General features: G+C 41.5%; 1 protein-coding gene across 1 annotated transcript; it reads left to right on the top strand.

Annotated features, from left to right (window-relative positions):
- Positions 1–4620: 4620 nt before the first annotated feature.
- On the top strand, positions 4621–20179 carry LOC142297226 (nephrocan-like). The gene is made up of 3 exons (XM_075341484.1): positions 4621–4806; positions 9675–10576; positions 19726–20179. The coding sequence occupies exons 1-3, from the start codon at positions 4621–4623 to the stop codon at positions 20177–20179; spliced, it is 1542 nt and encodes a 513-aa protein (XP_075197599.1).
- The last annotated feature ends 348 nt before the right edge of the window (positions 20180–20527 follow it).

Raw genomic sequence — 20527 nt, 5'->3', positions numbered from 1 at the left:
TAGATAACCCCGGTCACAGTCTCACAATAGGTAGTAAAACCTGCCAACTGTGTCCGTATAGGACATTTTATTTGCATTCATATGTGTTTCATTGATGTGGCAGCATTAAACCTGATGCACCATGGGGTTTTTGTAGGGTATTTAAAGCTATGTGTTTGTTACAAAAGTATCCATGAAAAAGACATTATGACATGTTTATGTGTTGTAACGCCTTGGATGTAACTTGATGAAAAACCTTTATCTGCTGGATACCTGTCTTCTGAAAATTTTTATATGCACTAAATAAAGGTAAAATTTTAAAGAAAAAAAGCCTGGATCCGCTGGATGTTTTACCTTTTGTGGATTCTCCCTACCTGCGTCCACCGGCAATGAGGAAGGAAGGAGGTGGGCGGCATGTTCCGGCCGCTCATCTCCGCCCCTCCTCTTCTATTGGGCAGCCGTTTTGTGACGTCACTGTGACGCCGAACTCACCTCCCCCTTGAAGGAGGGATTGTTCGGTGTCTCCCCAGGACGTTGCAGAACAGCTATGTGCGTGTGACGCTGCCGTAGCTATAATATTCGCTACGGCAGCGATCACCACATATCGCACCAATGACGGGGGCGGGTGTTATCGCTTGCGACATCGCTAGCAATCGCTAGCGATGTCGCAGCGTGTAAAGCACCCTTTAGTGTATGTAAACTTTTGACTTTGCAGAAAGTAATAAAACTGACTTAAAACATTCTCTCTCTCTCATTATTCTGGCATTTGGCAAATATACTGTAAATCATTTTGGTAATCCTAATTAACCTAAAACGGGAAAGGTTTATTCTGATTTCGTGTCAGATAGTGAGAAAATCATACATATGTGTCTTTTTATATAGTGCATGTAAACTTCTGGTTTCAGCTGCTTACATACAAATATTCTTGTGAGCTACAAGAAAGCTGAAGAAAATATATGGAGGGAGTGGTGCAGTTTAGTGCAGTTTTCCACCAGGAATTGATCCAAATGTAAACTAATGTGCCAGAATAATCAGATTTGTTAGGACATGGGACATAAGAGATCAGCAGTTCCCAGTTCAGCACAGCTTGTATGGCAGTCATGTTCCATCTTCAGTCACTGGGTAAGTGTTTCCCTTCTATAGAATGTAAGTTTTTACAATCAGCGGGTCCTTTTTCTCTCTCTCATCTGTAGTGTGTGAGTTATTATAATCACCAGGGTCCTCTCTGTCCTACAGAGTGTAAATTCTTAAGATCAGTGGGGTACTTTCTCTCTCCTGTAAAATGTAAGCTCTAATGGTCAGTGAGGTGGTCTTTCTCTCTCCTGTAGAGTGTAAGCTCTTATGGTCAGCAGAGTCCTTTCTCTCTCTCTTCTGTAGTGTGTAAGTTATTATGATGAGCTGGGTCCTCTCTGTCCTATAGAGTGTAAGTTCTTAAGATCAACGGGGTACTGTCTCTCTCCTGTAAAATGTAAGCTCTAATGTTCAATGGTCAACAGGGTCATCTGTCTCTCGTTGAGTGTAAGCTCTAATAGTTAGCGGGGTTATCTATCTCTCCTGTAGAGTGTAAGCTCTTATTGGTGGGTGGGGACCTCTCTCTCCTATAGAATAAAAGCGCTTACAATTAGCGAGATCCTATATCCCTTTCTCTTCTGCAGAGTATAAGCTCTTATGGTCAGCAGGATCCTCTTTCTCCTGTAGAGTGTAAGGTCTTATGGTTAGCAGGGTCCTCTATCTCTCCTATAGAGTATAAGCTCTTCTAGTTAGCGGGGTCATGTACTTCCCTCTCTCTCCTGTAGAGTGTAAGCTCTTATTGTCAGCAGGATCCTCAATCTCTGTCTCTCCTGTATAATGTAAGCTCTTATGGTTAGCAGGGTCCTCAATCTCTGTCTCTCCTGTAGAGTATAAGATCTTATGGTGAGCAGGTTCCTATCTCTTTCTCCTCCCTTTTGTGTATTTTCTGAACAGTTTTCCAGTATTGAGATATGTCCAAATGTATTTGACACAAATCAAATTTTGTAGGAAAAGTCAGCAAATTCATACTTTCATAGATCCACTTGTGCCGCCCAGGGCTATGGGGTACTCAGTCCCGGGCAGTGTACTACTGGGATGTGTCACTGGGTGGCCATTGCCCGGTTCCGTGACCCTGGGGGTCGCTTTAAAAGGGGTTATATACAGGGGAGTGTTCAATAAAGTTTATTTTGTGACGCCACTTGCGGGTTGCGGTTATGGAGATAGAACCGCCGCTGCACAGTCTCTCCGCTGGGGCTGGTGTTGACGGCAGCCTGGATGTTGGGCCCTCCGCCAGTAGGGCTGGGCCCCATGGGGGTAGGTGATGGAGTAAGGTGCGGAAAGAAGGTAGGCCACACAAGGGATTGCTGTGTAACTGGTTCCCTGAGGAAGGCTGGTATTCACCTCTGGTTCCCATAGTCCCAGTGCCGGGTTGATGACCTGGTGACTTCTTTCCCCTGCACCTTTCTCAAGTTGGAGGGACCCCGTGGCTTGGAGAATTTGGTGGTCCCCTCCTGCTTGTCTTTCAGTCTCTGGTCTGTATGGCGGGCAGTGTGAACCCTGTAGGGTCGGTGTTCCGTTCCGGTCCCTGGTTCTCCCGTTACTGCTGGTGCCCCTGGACTTCTAAGGTCAGTGAGGTCCTGGATGGTCCCCTCACTGTGCAGATTTTATCAGGTCTGCCTGGAGCATTTGCCTGACCTAGGGCTCTGTACCCCATCTGTGTGCTATGGTTCCGGGAGTACTTCGCTGTACTCCACTGGCAACCACACACCTCGGCCCCCAGGTCACCGTTACACTCCCGTGTCAGAGCAGTTACGTCCGTCTCTTCTCACTTCCACTTACTAACTCCGACTGTCCATTCCCTCCCACCTGGTCGTTGTCTAGTGGACTGGATAGCCTCCACCCATGGGTGGCCATCCATTGGGTGCAATTCTAGTCTGTCACCAGTCTGTGGGGATAGGTGAAAACTGGGATTTTAATGTGTTTTGCTGTAGGCAGGATGCAGTACATTGTAGTGCCCTGATAGGTTTAGGGGCGCTACATTCCCCCTTGGTTAATTCCAGCACGTCCTCGAGCTGCAAAGGGTAACACAGGTTACCTTTTTTTTTTTTTTTTTTTAAATTTGCATTTTCAAAACATTGAACATTCTTCCCATGCAGGGGATGCACTTTCTTAACGTTTCTAACTGGAGTACCCCTCACATCAACCACCACCCAAAGGTCCTGGTCCCAAAACCCCTAGGAGGAATGTTACCGGTTTCCATGGTGACTGGGTCTCGGCCACCTCTTCCACAGACCCTTCATGCGACCTTTTCCTCTCCTTGCTGGTGGTGTCAATGAGTGTCCTTTTTGGCAAAGTTGTACTCTGGTAGTAGGCACAACTGGTGCAACCTATTTACAGGTAAAGTTTTTGACTGCTACCAGTCCCGCAGTCGTGGTCCATTTTTAGCAAACTATTCAAACCATTATTTTTGCAAGAACGGGTTAAAGGCAACATTAATCAACATTTTTAAACTGGAAACTTCTGGTAGTCTAGCAGGTTATAGCAACCAGGGAACTGGAAAGGGGCCCTCTGGATCAACTGGCCTCCTGGGCTCAGGACTCTGGGTTTGGGTGCACTGGTCCCGCACACCTCTACTGCCTCCTGGTGGCAGCTGGGGAACTGGTGCTTTTGCAGGAGCAGGGGCTAGTATCTCTGCAGTGGCCTCTGCTGGACATAACCCTACATCAAGGGTGTACCAACCTCGCTCCCCATAGTGACGGGTGTAGGTGACCTTGTCTCCTGCATGCAAGTCCCGATCAGGATGTCCTCTAGGGACATGGGGTCTCACATCCCGGCGGGAGACAAAGACTCCTTCCTTCAAGCCGGGCTCCACAATAAAACCCCATCCCCTTTTCAGGTTAAATTGCTCAACCACCCTCTGGTACAGCAGTCCCCGTGCCCGGTAGCTGGCATGCTGCAGACGCTGCTTCTCCTGGAGGTCTCTGGCCTCCGCCTCCGCCCGCCGGTCTTCCCGCTGCTCCTGCTCCCAGGCCAGCTTGGTGATAATGGCCTGGCATGCCCCGCGGGTGTCCTCCTCAACATCGGACCGCTCCCAGGTGGCGATTGCTGCTCCCTCATCGCCCCGTGCAGAGGTTTCTAGATCTGCAACCGGGCAGCTCGCTGGGGGTAGGCCCTGCATCTTTGGCAGGATGCAGTACCTTGTAGTGCCCTGATGGGTTCAGGGGCGCTACACACATCTGTAGTGTCTTGTCAAATTTTATCTGACTATTACACAAAATTAGTAATTCTGCCCCTATGTGTTAAAATAAAGTATTTTTTTTGTGTGGATATGCAGGTTTATTCTCACAGCCACACATTATCTTTAAGAACAGCTAGCACTTGTCACCACCATGATGTATCTGTAAGGTCTCTTAATTGACTCATTTATAAAATTTACCTGGGTTATCAGAAAACACACACAGTGCAGATAGCCACATTCCAGTACCCTGGTCACAGCACACTGCTATTTACCAATAACACACGCTCTCACTCAGACACTATTGTTTCCTATCACCTGTAAATACAGATAATCACAATATATACCCTATATATATATATCATTTCTTAGGCATTTTGGTAGCACTCCTGACAATGATTATCACTATAGTCCTATGTCTTGCTCTCTGCATGGACAGTTGTCTGGCCTCCTGTCCTCGTCGCTGCAGCTGTGACTCTCCGAGGACCATGCAATGTTACAGAGTATTGGCCATTCCCAGTAATATTCCTGCCACCACAGGGAAACTATACATCAGTCACAGCAAGATCAGGCACTTACAGGTAGGACGACTGTATACCTTACAATTATAATGGTATAGTTTGGTTCTGTTGTATATGTGAATAATGCTTTATTCAGTAAGTTTGGTCAGTATTTTTGGTCGGTATTTTACCACTTATTGTAAACTAAAACCAGGAGTGGCTCCAAAACACAGGAGAGATGTGATTTTTTCATAAGGGCGAATAAATCGGACGAGTGCAATCACACATAAAAAAGGGATTGCACTTGGACCAATGTTATTCAATTAGTGTATTTTTCCTCAGCTGTATTCCAATGTGAAAACCAAAAGCAAATGTCAGTCATTGAGATCAATTGCACCAATTTAGCCTGTGTGAACAGATTGACTGATATTGTCTTTGTTGGGTGTAAAGAAATGTCTTTCTTATGGTTCCTTCCTAGTAATAGATGTACTGTTAGTGCCATCTAGTGGTCAAAAATAGTTTACAGTTCTAATCAAAATAAGGCTAGGGTCACACTTAAAAGATGGTTCATTATTTCATCAGTATTTGGATGCCATAACCAGGAGAGTCTCCAAATCACAGCTCAGGTGCCAGTCTTTCAATTCTAGTTCTTCTCTGTAAGTTCCGCTCCTGGTTTCGGCATCCAAATACTGATGAAATACTGGTGTAAAACACTGACGTGTAAAAGCGGCCTTATACTGTACAGTGTTCTCTGCTGAGCACCATGAGAAATCCTCCCCCCAAAATAGTATTCTGATGGAAACCGTAACAGAACCCCAATGAAGATATTCACCATTATGAGGTTGACTGGGTCACTTTGGACTCTGTATGGCCTCTGTGTGTGCGGTGTTTGTCTTTTTCAGACAAGCACTAACATATGGGCCGCCAGGTTTTTGTGCATAATTAATAAATTAAATTGACCTGCACACAATGGGACTTCTGGTGGAGGTGGAGTGGAATAATCCAAACTACAATTCAAACCAATTCACCGCACACAAATAAGAACATTTGTATTCAACGTTAAAAAGTTTATTTATAATAAATCATAGGAGAATTTTCCAAAATATTGTGGTAGCAACCAAATTCTGATCAACCAAATTCTGAACTTTTCGACCAATCGGTCTTATTCATCAGATTGCTGAAATACCGTAATACAAAATAAAATATATTTGTATGATTATCAACCAAATTACAAAAAATACCATTTTAAGTGGTCCAATCAGGCTCATGTCTACATGCGCCTAAGGACATATGCACAAACTCCATAACAAACAAAAATCACAGGCGGACAAGGAGTGTAGCATGCAAATATTTTTTTATTAATGTAAAATTTAATAAAATTTCTTTCAGTGAAAAAAGTTAAATCAAAATCAAGACTACAGTATGGAACAAAAGGACAGTGAATATGCATAATTCATGGTAACAGCATATCATAGGCAATATAGAGGGTACAGGGTAGACTAAAATCACATTTATTTATCAAAAAGTAAAGTGCAAGTGCATGTACAAATTCCCCAATTATAGCAGGAAGGATGGTATAGGCTACATGAAGAGAGTGTTATGCCTGCTTTACACAAGTCGATCTATCGTGCGATAGCACAAGCGATCGCACCCGCCCCGTCGTTTTTGCGTCACGGGCAAATCGCTGTCCGTGGCGCACAAACTCATTTAACCCCCGTCACACGTACTTACCCTTCCATACGACCTCGCTGTGGGTGACGAACGTCCACCTCCTGAAGTGGGAGAGACGTTCGGCGTCAAAGCGACGTCACACAGCCGCCGGCCAATAGAAGCGGAGGGGCGGAGATGAGCGGGACGTAAACATCCCGCCCACCTCCTTCCGCATAGCCGGCGGGTGCCGCGGGATGCAGGCACGCTGAGTTCATCGTTCCCGGGGTGTCACACGGATCGATGTGTGCTGCTTCGGGTACGATGAACAACCGGCGCCATTTTAAATAAACAATATTTTGAAACTGAGCGACGAGTACACGACTCAAGATTTGTGAGCGATACTGCGTCGCTCAGAGGTGTTACATGAGACGACATCATGAACGATGCCGGATGTGCGTCACAAAAACCGTGACCCCGACGATGCATCGCACGATAGCTCGTCTCGTGTAAAGTACCCTTTAGTCAAAGTTGATCAGACAATGTTAATATACTATTTTAGGTAAAATTTCTGACCTGCACTACAATACGGGAATAATACTATAAATAATACGGTAATCAACCACCACCCCTCATAATGAGAGACCCAATTGGTCTTATTCATCAGGTTGCTGAAATAATACAAAGTAAAATATGTACAGATTTACAATAAATTGTAAAATAAATTCACAATAAATTCCAGAAAATGAATGTAACATTTAAATACATTAATGTTGTGATCATAAATATCAAGTAGGCATGTATAAATGAAAAAAATAAATAAATATAATCTTCCATATCTAGAAGTAATTAATAATAATAATTATTAATCATTTTTATTACTGTATTATTACTATTAATGGATAGAAGAAAATGTCTCTCAAACTAGATGCTGAATAAAAGGAAACATTTTTAAAAAAAAAAAAAATATATGTATAGATCATGGCACTTATCTATAATAGTATATATAGTCAGAATGCTATTCCTGAATTAGGCACTAGGTGGCATGCTGGCTACAATGCAGTTAAAGGGAACCTGTCACCACTTTTTTGAACTATAAGTTGCAGCTACCACCACCAGGCTCTTATATACAGCATTCTAACATGCTGTATATAAGAGCCCAGGCCGGGGGTATAACATAAAAAAAACTTTATAATACTTACCTAACGGTCGCTCTGCGGTGAAATAGGGCCTAATTGGCGTCTCCGTTGTCCGGTGCGGGCGCCTCGCCTTTCAGCCATCTTCATCCTTTTTCTGAAGCCTGTGTGCATGACACGGCTACGTCATACACACTCGCCGCACCTGCGCAGGCACACTACAATACTTTGATCTGCCGTTCTCAGGGCAGATCAAAGTGCGCCTGCTCAGGACCGGAATGCCGGCGAGTGTGGATGACGTTGAAACCGTCATGCACCGTGGCTAGAGAAGGAGAACAAAGATGGCCGAAAGAGGCGGCTCCGGCACCGGATAACGGAGACGCCCATTAGGCCCTATTCCACCACAGCGCGACCGTTAGGTAAGTATTATAAAGTGTTTTTTTATGTTGTCACAGCGGCCTGGGCTCTTATATACAGCATGTTAGAATGCTGTATATAAGAGCGCGGTGGTGGTGGCCGCAGATTATAGTCCAAAAAAGTGGTGACAGGTTCCCTTTAATTAGAATAAAGCCATAAAAGATGCACATTAATAATAGTACTTTAAAGTAAAGAGGTGTACCTGCTATCCCACAAGAATATGGAGGTTTTTGTGCATGTCTGTAAAAGATAAATACTGCCAGGATGGAGGCCAAACAGCGTCCAATGGGACTCCCTTGACTTCCTAATAGTAAATGGCTCTATTGGGGCTCTGTCAGGTTTTCCGCCAGATCCCTATTTTTCAGGGGTTCAAATGAAGCCACAACCTAATGCACAGCAGAAATTGAACTCTCATTGCAAAATGTACAAAATTTCAGCTTTCTTCTACTGTCCCTGCCCTCATATATTATAAAGAGATGCTCAGTGCAGATCTATTATGCTTACAATACCTGTAATTCAGTGTGACGCTGGAGCTGCTCTTTGCTGCTCCTCCTCCGCTCTGGGACATTACATCACCCATCAGGGAGCCTACTCCATGCTATTGGTAACAATCATTCTCCTGGCTGCTTCTGTCTTCTGGAATGAAGCAGATATTACCTAGGGACTATCTGTTTCTAACAACATGGAATAGGCTCCTTGATGGGTGAGGTAAGGTCCCAGAGTGGAGGAGGAGCAGCAAAGAGCAGCTCCAGCGTCACACTGAATAACAGGCATTGTAAGCATAATAGATCTGCATTGTGCATTTGGTATCATCTTTATACTTTATGAAGGCAGGGACATTATAAGAACTTTTTAGCTCCCTGGAGAACCCCATTAAACGAATCAAATAAGAACAATATTAATAGTTCAACACAACTGATATAACAAGTGGTGTCTCCAAATTCAACACAAAATGCCACTTTTAATGAATACTGCTCAGAAACAATTCATGACAAGCCTTTGGCTGTTATGACCTGTAGCAACCTGCTGGTATCACCTGCTGCACCAGCTTCCGGCAGTGCTCCTGAGATATCTTAGCCCAATCTTCAATGTTTGTTGTCATCGTGTTTACTAATATTCAACTGACTTCTTCAAAGCCCACCATTCATTTCAAAACCTTCCAGGACTTCTGAAAAGTAGTCTTGTTGATCTTTTATGTATGCTTGAGATGGTTGTCCTGCTGTAAGGTCCAATGAAGCCCGAGCTTTAGCTTTCTCACAGAAGGCATAACATTTTCTCTTAGGATCTCCTGATGCTTTATTAAACCCATCTTGCCGTCCAAATGCTGTAGGTTTCAAGTGCCAAAGGAAATTTATTGCAAACAGCATAAAGTTCTCATTAAAGTTTTTTGTTAAACCTAATTTGAAATGAGCGTTGAATAATTTTGATGCAACTGTATTTTTTTGCTCATGAGAGACAGCAGAATGTTAAAAATATCATGTCTTCGAATATATGTTACATATGGAATGGGTCTGGGCATACATAGATCAAAATCAAAGATGCTATTATCTTTCCTGGCATGCACTGGAGGACTTCAGTTTTGTTATTGATGGTTTCAAGACTTGGATGTTGTCACAGGTTGACCATGTGCTCATACAAGCTGCTACATCTTACTAAGCTCTATTAAATCTCCGTAAAGTGCGCTAATGTTTATGTGACATAGATGATGTGTTACAGTACCAGCTTTTGACATAACATCTGTTCTTACAGTTTTCAGACTTCCATGAGATGCCAGGGTTGCAGGAATTGGTGCTATTTTCCAGTGGGATAGAAACCATTGAAAACAATACATTCAGAGCACTGAATAACCTGAAGGTGTTAGAAGTATGGAACAATAAGTTGACCAGTATTCCAAGATCATTTCCCTCAAAGCTGGAAGTCCTAAAATTGGGTGATAATTCGATTTGTTCACTTAATCATCAAGACTTTGAAGGTTTAACCAGACTCAGAGTTCTGGAAATTCAGAACAATTTGCTAAATACATTATCATTTCATGCTTTTTCATCACTGAGTAATTTACAGACCCTTATTCTGGATGGGAATGGGATGCACACCACATTTGGAGTGGCCAGATTGCCGAATCTCAGATACCTGAATATGGAGAACAATAAGCTGATGTTCTTCTATGACAACTTCTTCACACATTTTCCAAGCTTACAATATCTTAGGTTAGCTGGAAACCAGTTTGTTAGAGTTCCACCACAACTGCCTAAATCTCTATTATCCTTGAGGTTAGAGAGGAATCATATCAAAAGTGTGCGTGTCAGAGATTTGAGGCAGCTAGAAAATCTATTTGATCTTAATCTTTCTGGAAATCAGTTGTTATCAGGGGATGGACTACATGTTGTTATCAATCTGACATCTTTAGATCTCTCCAAGAACCAACTCTCAACTCTTCCTCAAAAACTGCCAACAAAGTTGCAGAGGCTTGACTACAGCAGTAATCAGATATCAAGAATAACTGTACAAGATATGAAGGGCCTGGCCAGCCTGAAACACCTATTTCTGGATAATAATGGCATGCTTGTATTTGAAGACAAGGCACTTCAGTGGTGTGGTTACTTATCCAACCTAGCTATGGAACAAAATCTTTTAACTTCTATTCCTTTGGGGTAAGTAATAATAATAATAATAATCTTTATTTCTATAGCGCCAAGATATACCGCAGCGCTTTACAATTCAGGAGGCTCGTATACATATACATATCATATACATAAACATATACAAACAAGTAACAATTATAGAAGATACAATATTTAAAGGGAAAAATGGCAACCCTGCTCGTGAGAGCTTACAATCTACAATGAGGTGGGGGGAGGGGCAAGGTACAAGTGCTTATTTACAATGACAATCCAGCCATCTCATGGGGGATAGATAATGGCTTCCTGGACCAGTTGGCCAGAGCCTTGAGATGCATTTGGGTGCCATGGAGTTTGACGTGGGGTTATGTTCTGAGACGTTGTAGAGGGATTAGGTGAAATTAGTTTGGCTAGGGAGTGTGATAGGCCGCCCTAAAAAGATGCGTACTTACTAAATAAGGAGAAAATGGCAATATGTTAAAATATGAAAATTTAATGAGGTTTTCATTTTTTATAGCAAAGTCAGACATGCCACAAGGCTCATCAAGTCAGCAAGCTCGGGCCACCAAATTATCTAGAACTAAAATGAATCTAAAGGCTTGTTCAAATCTCTTTATTTGCTGTATCAGGTATATATATTCTACAAATTGAAGCTGTAATGTATGTTACTATATAGACAAGCATCAGCCATTGATTTCTATTGTAAATATAAAAAAAAGGAAACTGTGCAGACAATTACACATTCCTATACAGTATAATAAAGTATATTGGTGCATTTCAATGCATTGTATGCCAAAATAACACGCTTTTGGCGCACACTAGGTGAATGGATGAGTGCCTCAGTAGCTTTCCCTGTACAGATATAAGATGTGAAGAAAAACACAAGGTCTGAACAATACCTTATATTTTCTGAAATTCACAATGATGTCAAAGTAGTGGTGGCCGAGCATGTGCAAGTTGTTCCAAACCCAATACCTTTTAACCTCTAAAGGATTTATTGCACTAAATACGTTTATCTCCTATTCACAAAATAGATCATAAATGTACGACGCGGTGGTCTATCTATTAGGACCTCTAGCAGTCCTAAGAAAGTGAGACCCAAAGTCATTTGTGTGAGTGAAACAAAAGCATTGGTGGCTAGGCAATAAATGTGCGTTGTGGGGCTACCCATTTTAAGAGGTTGTTGTCAACTACTTTGATAACCCCTTCTCAATTACCAATGATGTGTTCATCTCTGCCTCTTGCGCCGTTCCAGTGGTGTCAGCACTCACTATGCCTCTACTCATGTGATGTTGTCATATCACACAAGCCTTGCACCAAATTTGTGCTGGCTTCACTCTCCCTGCCTTCGGATGTATCAAGCTTCAAGAGGAAGTGAGTGGCCAACCTCAGCTCTGATTTCCTCTTAATGTTCAATTCATCCGAAGGCAACGAAAGGGAAGCTAGCACTTTTGGGTGCAGGCCTCAGTAATGTAACAAACTCACTTGAGTCCCAGGAGAGTGCGTGTTGACAACACTGGAATAGCGCAGGCACCAGAGGCAAGTATGTATTTTTACTTTAATGTAGGCAAATATGCTAATTGAGAAGGGGTTGTCCAAGTAGTGTACAAACCTTTTAAGGTAAAAATATATGATATGTTTTCTCCATTTTTTTTCAAACACATTTCTTTAAAGATGAGATGTAAGTTTATTGATAGTTCTTTAGTTTGACTTTGGGTATTCACACTGGGTGTGTTATGTTTATGGTATACACTTAAAAAAGACCTATCACTTGCTATGAACCTATAAAGAAAAAAAAAATACAGGGAGACTCCTGTTATGTAAACAACCTAGGAAATCACCCAGATTTTCCACTGTTGCCACCAATATGTCACAAACAGCACTATTGGTGCCCCCAATTGTCAGGCCAATTACACAATTGACTAACGATTAATGGACAAGGCTGGGCAATTCCACTACTAGGCCAATTATTGGGGAGCTCACAGTGAGGGTATAGTATATATACAGCCAATTCCAATGCATGGTATATACCATGGGTCCCCAATTCCAGTCCTCAAGGGCTGCCAACAGTGCATGTTTTCAGGATTTCCTTAGTATTGCACATGTGAAAATTTAATCACCTGCACAGTTGATGATTCCAACACCCATGCAATGCTAAGGAAATCCTGAAAACATGCACTGTTGGCGGTCCTTGAGGACTGGAGTTGGGGAACCCTGGTATATACAGTATGTCCACCCATATCCTGTACACCGCCATTAACTTGAGAACTGCGGCAGCTATAGGCATAGAAGTGGTGTCTAGGTATAGTAAAGTAGCCATGCACTACGTAATGAAACCACCTATAGCGCCACCTGGTGGAAAACAGCGGAGTTAGCATTTTTATCTCGAAAACAGAACCAGATAGAGAAAAAAGTGAATTAAGAATTGTAGGGCATCATCAATTCAACACGAATCGACACCTTGCATACAGAATTGCTATGATATGAAACCCATGACCCCCCAAAACATTGAATGCTGGTCACGCATATGGCGCTCATTTAACTTTGATGCTCAAAGTGGCCACGATCAGCTGCAATGCACATCTGGACTCTGGAGAGCATACTGTATCGTGCTGCACGTTGTGCAATATGGCAGGTGACACGTTTGCACAAGCATCTGTGATACATCGTCGTAGGTCCACATACTATCTAAAGAGACACATACACATGTTTTTCTCACTATCTGATATGAAATCAGAATAAGACTTTCCCATTATAGGTCAAATAGGATTACTAAAATCAGTTGTATTTGCAAAATGCCAGAATAATAACAGAGAGAGAATGTTTTACGGAATTTTTTATTACTTTTTGTAAAGTCAAAAGTTTACATACACTAAAGGCTACTTTACACGCTGCGATATCGGTCCCGATATCGCTAGCGTGGGTACCCGCCCCCATCTGTTGTGCGACACGGGCAAATCGCTTCCCGTGCCGCACAACATCGCGCAGACTAGTCACACATACTTACCTGCCCGGCGACGTCGCTGTGACCGGCGAACCGCCTCCTTTCTAAGGGGGCGGTCCGTGCGGCGTCACAGCGACGCCACTGAGCGGCCGCCCAATAGAAGCGGAGGGGCAGAGATGAGTGGCCGGAACATCCCGCCCACCTACTTCCTCCCTCATTGCGGCCGGGAGGCAGGTAAGGAGAGGTTCCTCGTTCCTGCGGCGTCACACATAGCGATGTGTGCTGCCGCAGGAGCGACGAACTACATCGTTACTGCTGCAGTAACGATAATCGAGAATGGACCCCTATGTCACCGATGAGCGATTTTGCACGTTTTTGCAACGATGCAAAATCGCTCATCGGTGTCACACGCAGCAACATCGCTAATGCGGCCGGATGTGCGTCACAAATTCCATGACCCCAACGACTCCGCATTAGCGATGTCGTAGCGTGTAAAGCCCCCTTAAGACTATACCTTTTCTTAATAATTCTTTATTTAACTGGACATCAATAAACAAAATGTAAACCATGGAGATACATTGCACATAGAAGAATGCAATCCATTTCAGATAAAACAAGATATAAACTGGACGGTCCAAAGTTTTTACAGAGCTACAGTGCCTTGCAAAAAATATTCGGCTCCCTTGAATTTGTCAACCTTTTCCCACATTTCAGGCTTCAAACATAAATATAAAAATTATAATGTTATGGTGAAGAATCAACAAGTGGACACAATTGTGAATTGCTTATTTTAAACTTTTTTAAAAAATAACTGAAAAGTGGGGCGTCCAATATTATTCGGCCCCCTTAAGTTAATACATTGTAGCGCCACCTTTTGCTACGATTACAGCTGCAAGTCGCTTGGGGTATGTCTCTATCAGTTTTGCACATCGAGAGACTGAAATTCTTGCCCATTCTTCCTTTGCAAATAACTGGAGTTGAGTGAGGTTGGATGGAGAGCGTTTGTGAACAGCAGATTTCAGCTCTTTCCACAGATTTTTTGATTGGATTCAGGTCTGGACTTTAACTTGGCCATTCTAACACCTGGATACGTTTATTTGAGAACCATTCCAGTGTAGATTTTGCTTTATGTTTTGGATCATTGTCTTGTTGAAAGACAAATCTCTGTCCCAGTCTCAGGTCTTTTGCGAACTCCAACAGGTTTTCTTCAAGAATGGTCCTGTATTTGGCTCAATCCATCTTCCCATCAATTGTAACCTTCTTCCCTGTCCCTGCTGAAGAAAAGCAGGCCCAAACCATGATGCTGCCACCACCATGTTTGACAGTGGGGATGGTGTGTTCAGGGTGATGAGCTGTGTTGCATTTACGCCAAACATATCGTTTGGCATTGTGCCCAAATAGTTCGATTTTGGTTTCATCTGACCAGAGCACCTTCTTCCATATGTTTGGTGTGTCTCCAAGGTGGCTTTTGGCAAACTTTAAACAACTCTTTTTATGGATATCTTTGAGAAATGGCTGTCTCCTTGCCACTTTTCCATAAAGGCTAGATTTGTGCAGTGTACGACTGATTGTTGTCCTATGGACAGACTCCCCCACCTCAGCTGTAGATCTCTGCAGTTCATCCAGAGTGATCATGAGCCTCTTTGCTGCATCTCTGATCAGTCTTCTCCTTGTTTGAGATGAAAGTTTGGTTAGACGGCCGGGTCTTGGTAGATTTACAGTGGTATGATACTCCTTCCATTTCAATATGATCGCTTGCACAGTGCTCCTTGGGATGTTTAAGGTTTTGGAAATCTTTTTATAACCAAATCTGGCTTTAAACGTCTCCATAACAGGTTGACGGACCTGCCTGTTGTGTTCCTTGGTCTTCATGATGCTATCTGTGCTTTAAACAGAACACTGAGACTATCACAGAGCAGGTGCATTTATATGTAGACTTGATTACACACAGGTAGCTTATATTTATCATCATCCGTCATTTAGGACAACATTGGATCATTCAGAGATCCTCAATGAACTTCTGGAGTGAGTTTGCTGCACTGAAAGTAAAGGGGACAAATAATATTGTACGCCCCACTTTTCAGTTATTTATTTTTAAAAAAGGTTTAAAATAAGCAGTAAATTTCGTTCAACTTCACAATTGTGTCCCACTTGTTGTTGATTCTTCACCATAACATTAAAATTTTTATCTTTATATTTGAAGCCTGAAATGTGGGAAAAGGGTGAAAAATTCAAGGGAGCTGAATACTTTCGCAAGGCACTATACATGAGTGTACAAAGTAACTTGTCTTGTAGGATACTCACATATAGCTCAGCATTGAGATAACCATTTATCCTGGACAAATATCTAATGCTTATGGCTGTGAAACAACTCCATATTATGAGGCTTCTTCCACCAAACTTGACAGTTCCTTCAATTTCTCAATCTGTTAGCCCCTTTTCTCTTGTTCCATCCAGACCAATTTGCACCAGAGACCAATCTATTGACTTTTGTCTCATTGCCTCAAATCACCCATTTCCAATCTTCTACTGTCCACTTTTCGTACTTTTTGTAAACTCAAGCCAACGCTTCATAGGACTACATTGAAGTCAACTATTCTTCACCTTTTTTGGGCCACCATTCCAGACTTGTGTATTGCAGAGTGCTTGCATGGGCGTCTGTGATCTCACTATTTTGAAGCATACAAGCCAGCTCCACTATCATGAACTGATAGACCTTGTGATAAGCCGACTTGTTGACTGCGATATTTTGCCTGAACATCAACTTCTTGGCTTTTGAATGGATGGACGGACATCATTTTGTATTCTTCCAACTGTCATGGCACTCACATGATGCAGTTTGGCAATTTCTTGCCCAAAAAACCTCTATCGTGAGCTGGATGATGCCGTTTCTCTTTTCTTGGGAAATTTTCATAGCTACTGCTTGACTTGAACAAGTTAACTTTCACTTGGGAATCAACCTAATAACATACTGAGCTATTAGGGAATGTGAGAACAGGTTGTAATTTGTAGTATACAGGAAGAAAAAGATTTTTCTACCACCAGGAGCAAAACAGTAACAATATATTTAGTAGTGGCAAGTCAAATTTATGTAGGAGATAGCCAGATGATTGTCTACAAAATGATAGTTGTCTCACATTCCAAGCTGTAGTGGATGGTGATATATGGAGCCTGAAAGTCGAGAGTTCAAAACATTGTTACCATTTTTCTCATCAGTGTATATACTAGAATGGAAGACATATACACCAGGTTGGGGACCTTAGATCAGAATTGGGTAACCTTACTACCATAATAGTGTCAGCAGCAGATCCCCCCACATACAGTAACAATGCATAATGACTAAATTTTTTGCTTCAAATTTTTAAAAAATATTGTTACCTCCTCTATAACCTTGGTGTGCCTTATGGTCCAAAAATACGGTACACCCACATATCTGACCATCTGGTGATTCATAATAGGGCTGGTCATGGGATGTGACTTACAGGATATTGCTGCTTCTGGAGGTCCTAGGCGAAAGATATCACAGTCATGTTTCTTATCACGATTTTACCTTTCTATTGATATGAAACATTGAATGGATAGCATCATCCATCTGACTGATTTTAATGTTGAGCTCATAGGCAGGCCTCACAATTCTGAAAATGTATGTATGTTCTTCCCATCAGGATTGCGATGTTGAAGATGTACCTCCCATAAATATTGGATCAATACAAATTCTAATATTCATCACTGACCACCGGTGCCCAAAAGTCTGGTACAAGTTTTTGAAGTTCACCAGAGTTATCTATAGAGGTTACAAAAGTGACACTTTCCAAACTCTGTATTCATAGGTCTCATATTTCATTCTGAATTTGCACATCTGCTGTATAGCAATTATCTGTCCATACCAGGAGGACTTACTTCAATGGAGCTTGAAGTGTCAGCTCTCACTCTCTTCCCCAGTTATAAATAATCCCTTATGTTCAATGTGGGGGTCGGTATGTCCCCAATCTAGAGATGTCTTATGGATTTCATCATTTCTCTATGATAACTCCCATAGAGAAGCGATGAGGATCTTGCCCAGTTTTTTTAAAAAGACTAGATTTATACACATGGAAGAGGCACAGGAACAAAATTCACATTTAGGCTTTGCGCGCCTGTTGCAGATTTGGTGCTGAAATTTCCCACGTGAAATATGCACATTTTGGTAGAAAAACACACCAAAAAAGTTGTGTGTTTTTGGTGTATTTTTGTGCCATGCTTTTTTTTTGTTTTTTTAATTAAATCATTGTGCAGAAGGGATAAAAAAAATGCAGGAAAAAAAACACACCAACAATTGACAAGCTGCAAATTATTTTCTGCACCAAATCTGCAAGTAAAAAATAAGCAACATGTGCACAGCACTTAAAAATTCTCATTGACTGTGCTACCATAAAGATAGATATGCATATTTCGGCCGCAATCTCCACTAACTCTCCACCTAATCTGCATAAAAAACGAACTGTGCGCACAAGGTCTTACACGAGGTAAAAAACTACATATTTATGACAAGTTCTTTTTTATAGAATTCCATTAGAAAGGCCAATGTGAATACAAATTTTACAACAACTTTTTATTTCTTTTTTTTCCCTGCTTAAATTACAGGTCAAGTATTTATTGTATAAAAACTATGCATTATAACCATGGGCCGCTTGTTATTTTGATGCTCCAATTTCTAATAATGAATTGTTTTCTCCACTTATTCCATCATGATTCTTCTGGGGCACTATTATATTATAATAAATAAAATAGTAAATGGGGCGGCACGGTGGCTCAGTGGTTAACACTGCAGTCTTGCAGCGCTGGGGTCCTGGGCTCGAATTCCACCAAGGAAAACATCTGCAAGGCGTTTGTATGTTCTCCCCGTGTTTGCATGGGTTTCCTCCAGGTTCTCCGGCTTCCTCCCACACTCCAAAAACATACAGATAGGGAATTTAGATTGTGAGCCCCAATGGGGACAGTGTTCCTGATGTATGTAAAGCACTGCGGAATAAGTTAGCGCTATATAAAAATTAAGATTTATTTTTATTTTATTTTTATACATAGTGTGCAGCTTTTTGGTGCACAAGTTATGGTACATAATAGAGTCAAATTTACCCATTAAGAATAAGGGGAAATAATGAATAGGAATAGACGATAACACTGACCCATAGTTTTATAATTTATTTTTTATTTAATAATTACAATTTGGGGTACTTCACTATTTGAAATAAATAAAATATTTAATGAAAGGGTTTATTTTTTCAGAGTGGGTGTTTTTTTTTAACTTTTTTTATCTAAATGTTTCTTTAAATGTCTTGCTAGGGGACTTGAAACAGTGATCACTCTTTATTTAGATAATAATTTGGAATACCTATTATTCCAAAGTACTATTGTCTACCCGTGTATTACTGAATGGCAATCTATGTTGACAAATTTTTGTGTGATGCAAAGTTGCACAAAATTGTTATGACTTTTGGTGTTGTCACACCAGTTTTGGGTAGCTCCACCAAAATGGGCAGGGCTGGAGAGGAGTCAAGATGTTGCTACTATCGACCATCAAATTGTTGAAAATTAGTGCCATTTTTTTTTACCCCAAAAATGTTACTTCAATCCCTGATTAGGGTAACATTTTTGGCGAGGCACAAGCTACTGATAAAATGCGCTGAATTTATTAAATGGCTTATGCCTCTTATTGAATTTGATGCATCTTATTCTGCATGCTCCTCATTAAAGCTAGCATACAAAACTCCAGTCTTAAAAAAATAGGCATCATTGTTGTTACACTGTCTGTCCCTTATAGGAGCCATCTAAAATTTTGCTACGTTCACTAACTGTATTCTGTTTTCTTCAACAAGATGGGCACCCTTTCAATTCTAAACACCCATGGAAGTCATCCAACTCTCTTTACTTTTTACTTATGCATTTAACTCTTTTTAAGTTTCTCACGTGTCATCCAATGTTCTAATCCTAATTAGTTAATTAATTTTATTAATATAATGCCAACATATTCCGCAACACTTTACAATTTAACAGAGGTATGTACAGACAAACCTACAAAACCTTGTCTAAATGTGCTTATGCCTATATACAGCCATCCTTATGCAACCTCAGCTCTGTCAATGACCCTGACCTCTTGATCTCCACCCAACAAAATTAGAGCTTATTAACTTCTGTCAATAGTTATCTGCTCTTTTCATTTATTGGTAATTAAACTCTATTGTTCTTTTACAATTTTTAGGCTTCCGGTTACTCTTACAAGGTTAGACCTCAAAGGAAATAAGATAGATCAAGTTGGAGTCCATGATGTAAAACATTTAAAGCATCTTCAAGTTCTGAACCTTAGAAACAATAAGCTTGCTTCCATAGATGATGATGTTTTAGAATCCCTGCCTCGCTTGAGACACCTCTACCTGGATGGGAACCCCTGGAACTGCACCTGCAATCTTCTTAAGGTCAGAAGATTGCTACTTGATAAAGGAACTGACATCAAGGAAGGACAGTGTGTCGAGCCACCATACTGCCGTGGAGAGCGATGGATGTCCTCTAATACAATGCTGAGAGGGTGTGAAACCTCCTATAATTTTGAGAAAAGCAGAGAAAGTAAGAAAAAAATGAAGGCTTCAGAGATATTTAATGGGAAACCTCTCATGGATGATGAAGATGATGATTATGATTATGATACAGAATACTGATGTAATTGGATATTAGTAAAAACTCCAAGTTTTAGTTGCAGCAGCAAATATTGTAAAATAAAACAACAAAAAACCCCAAAATAACAAAATAAACTATCTTCAGTACTTTCCTCAGTGATGCAAGGCTCACATTGTGGTGGTCCTTGTACACAAGCTGTAAGCATGGGACCACTGCAAAAGTCAAGTGCTGCACTACTTACATTTCCACATAGTGATGGGATCCTTCATGTCAGTCGCTCAGCACATGACTGACCTTTCTGCACATATCGGAAGCTTGTAAGACCACTCTAACCAGTTGAGCATTAGCGCGACAGAGGAATGAAGAGATGCTAATAATACAAAATACAA

Source organism: Anomaloglossus baeobatrachus, chromosome 3, assembly GCF_048569485.1.
Source record: "Anomaloglossus baeobatrachus isolate aAnoBae1 chromosome 3, aAnoBae1.hap1, whole genome shotgun sequence".
NCBI classification, from domain to species: domain Eukaryota; kingdom Metazoa; phylum Chordata; class Amphibia; order Anura; family Aromobatidae; genus Anomaloglossus; species Anomaloglossus baeobatrachus.
This window is presented reverse-complemented; position numbering and strand designations above follow the sequence as displayed.

Coding starts and splice junctions, on each gene's coding strand:
- LOC142297226 (XM_075341484.1), top strand. CDS start 4,621: ATGATTATCACTATAGTCCTATGTCTTGCTCTCTGCATGGACAGTTGT. Junction 4,807..9,674: donor GCAAGATCAGGCACTTACAG/GTAGGACGACTG, acceptor CTGTTCTTACAG/TTTTCAGACTTCCATGAGAT. Junction 10,577..19,725: donor TTAACTTCTATTCCTTTGGG/GTAAGTAATAAT, acceptor TACAATTTTTAG/GCTTCCGGTTACTCTTACAA.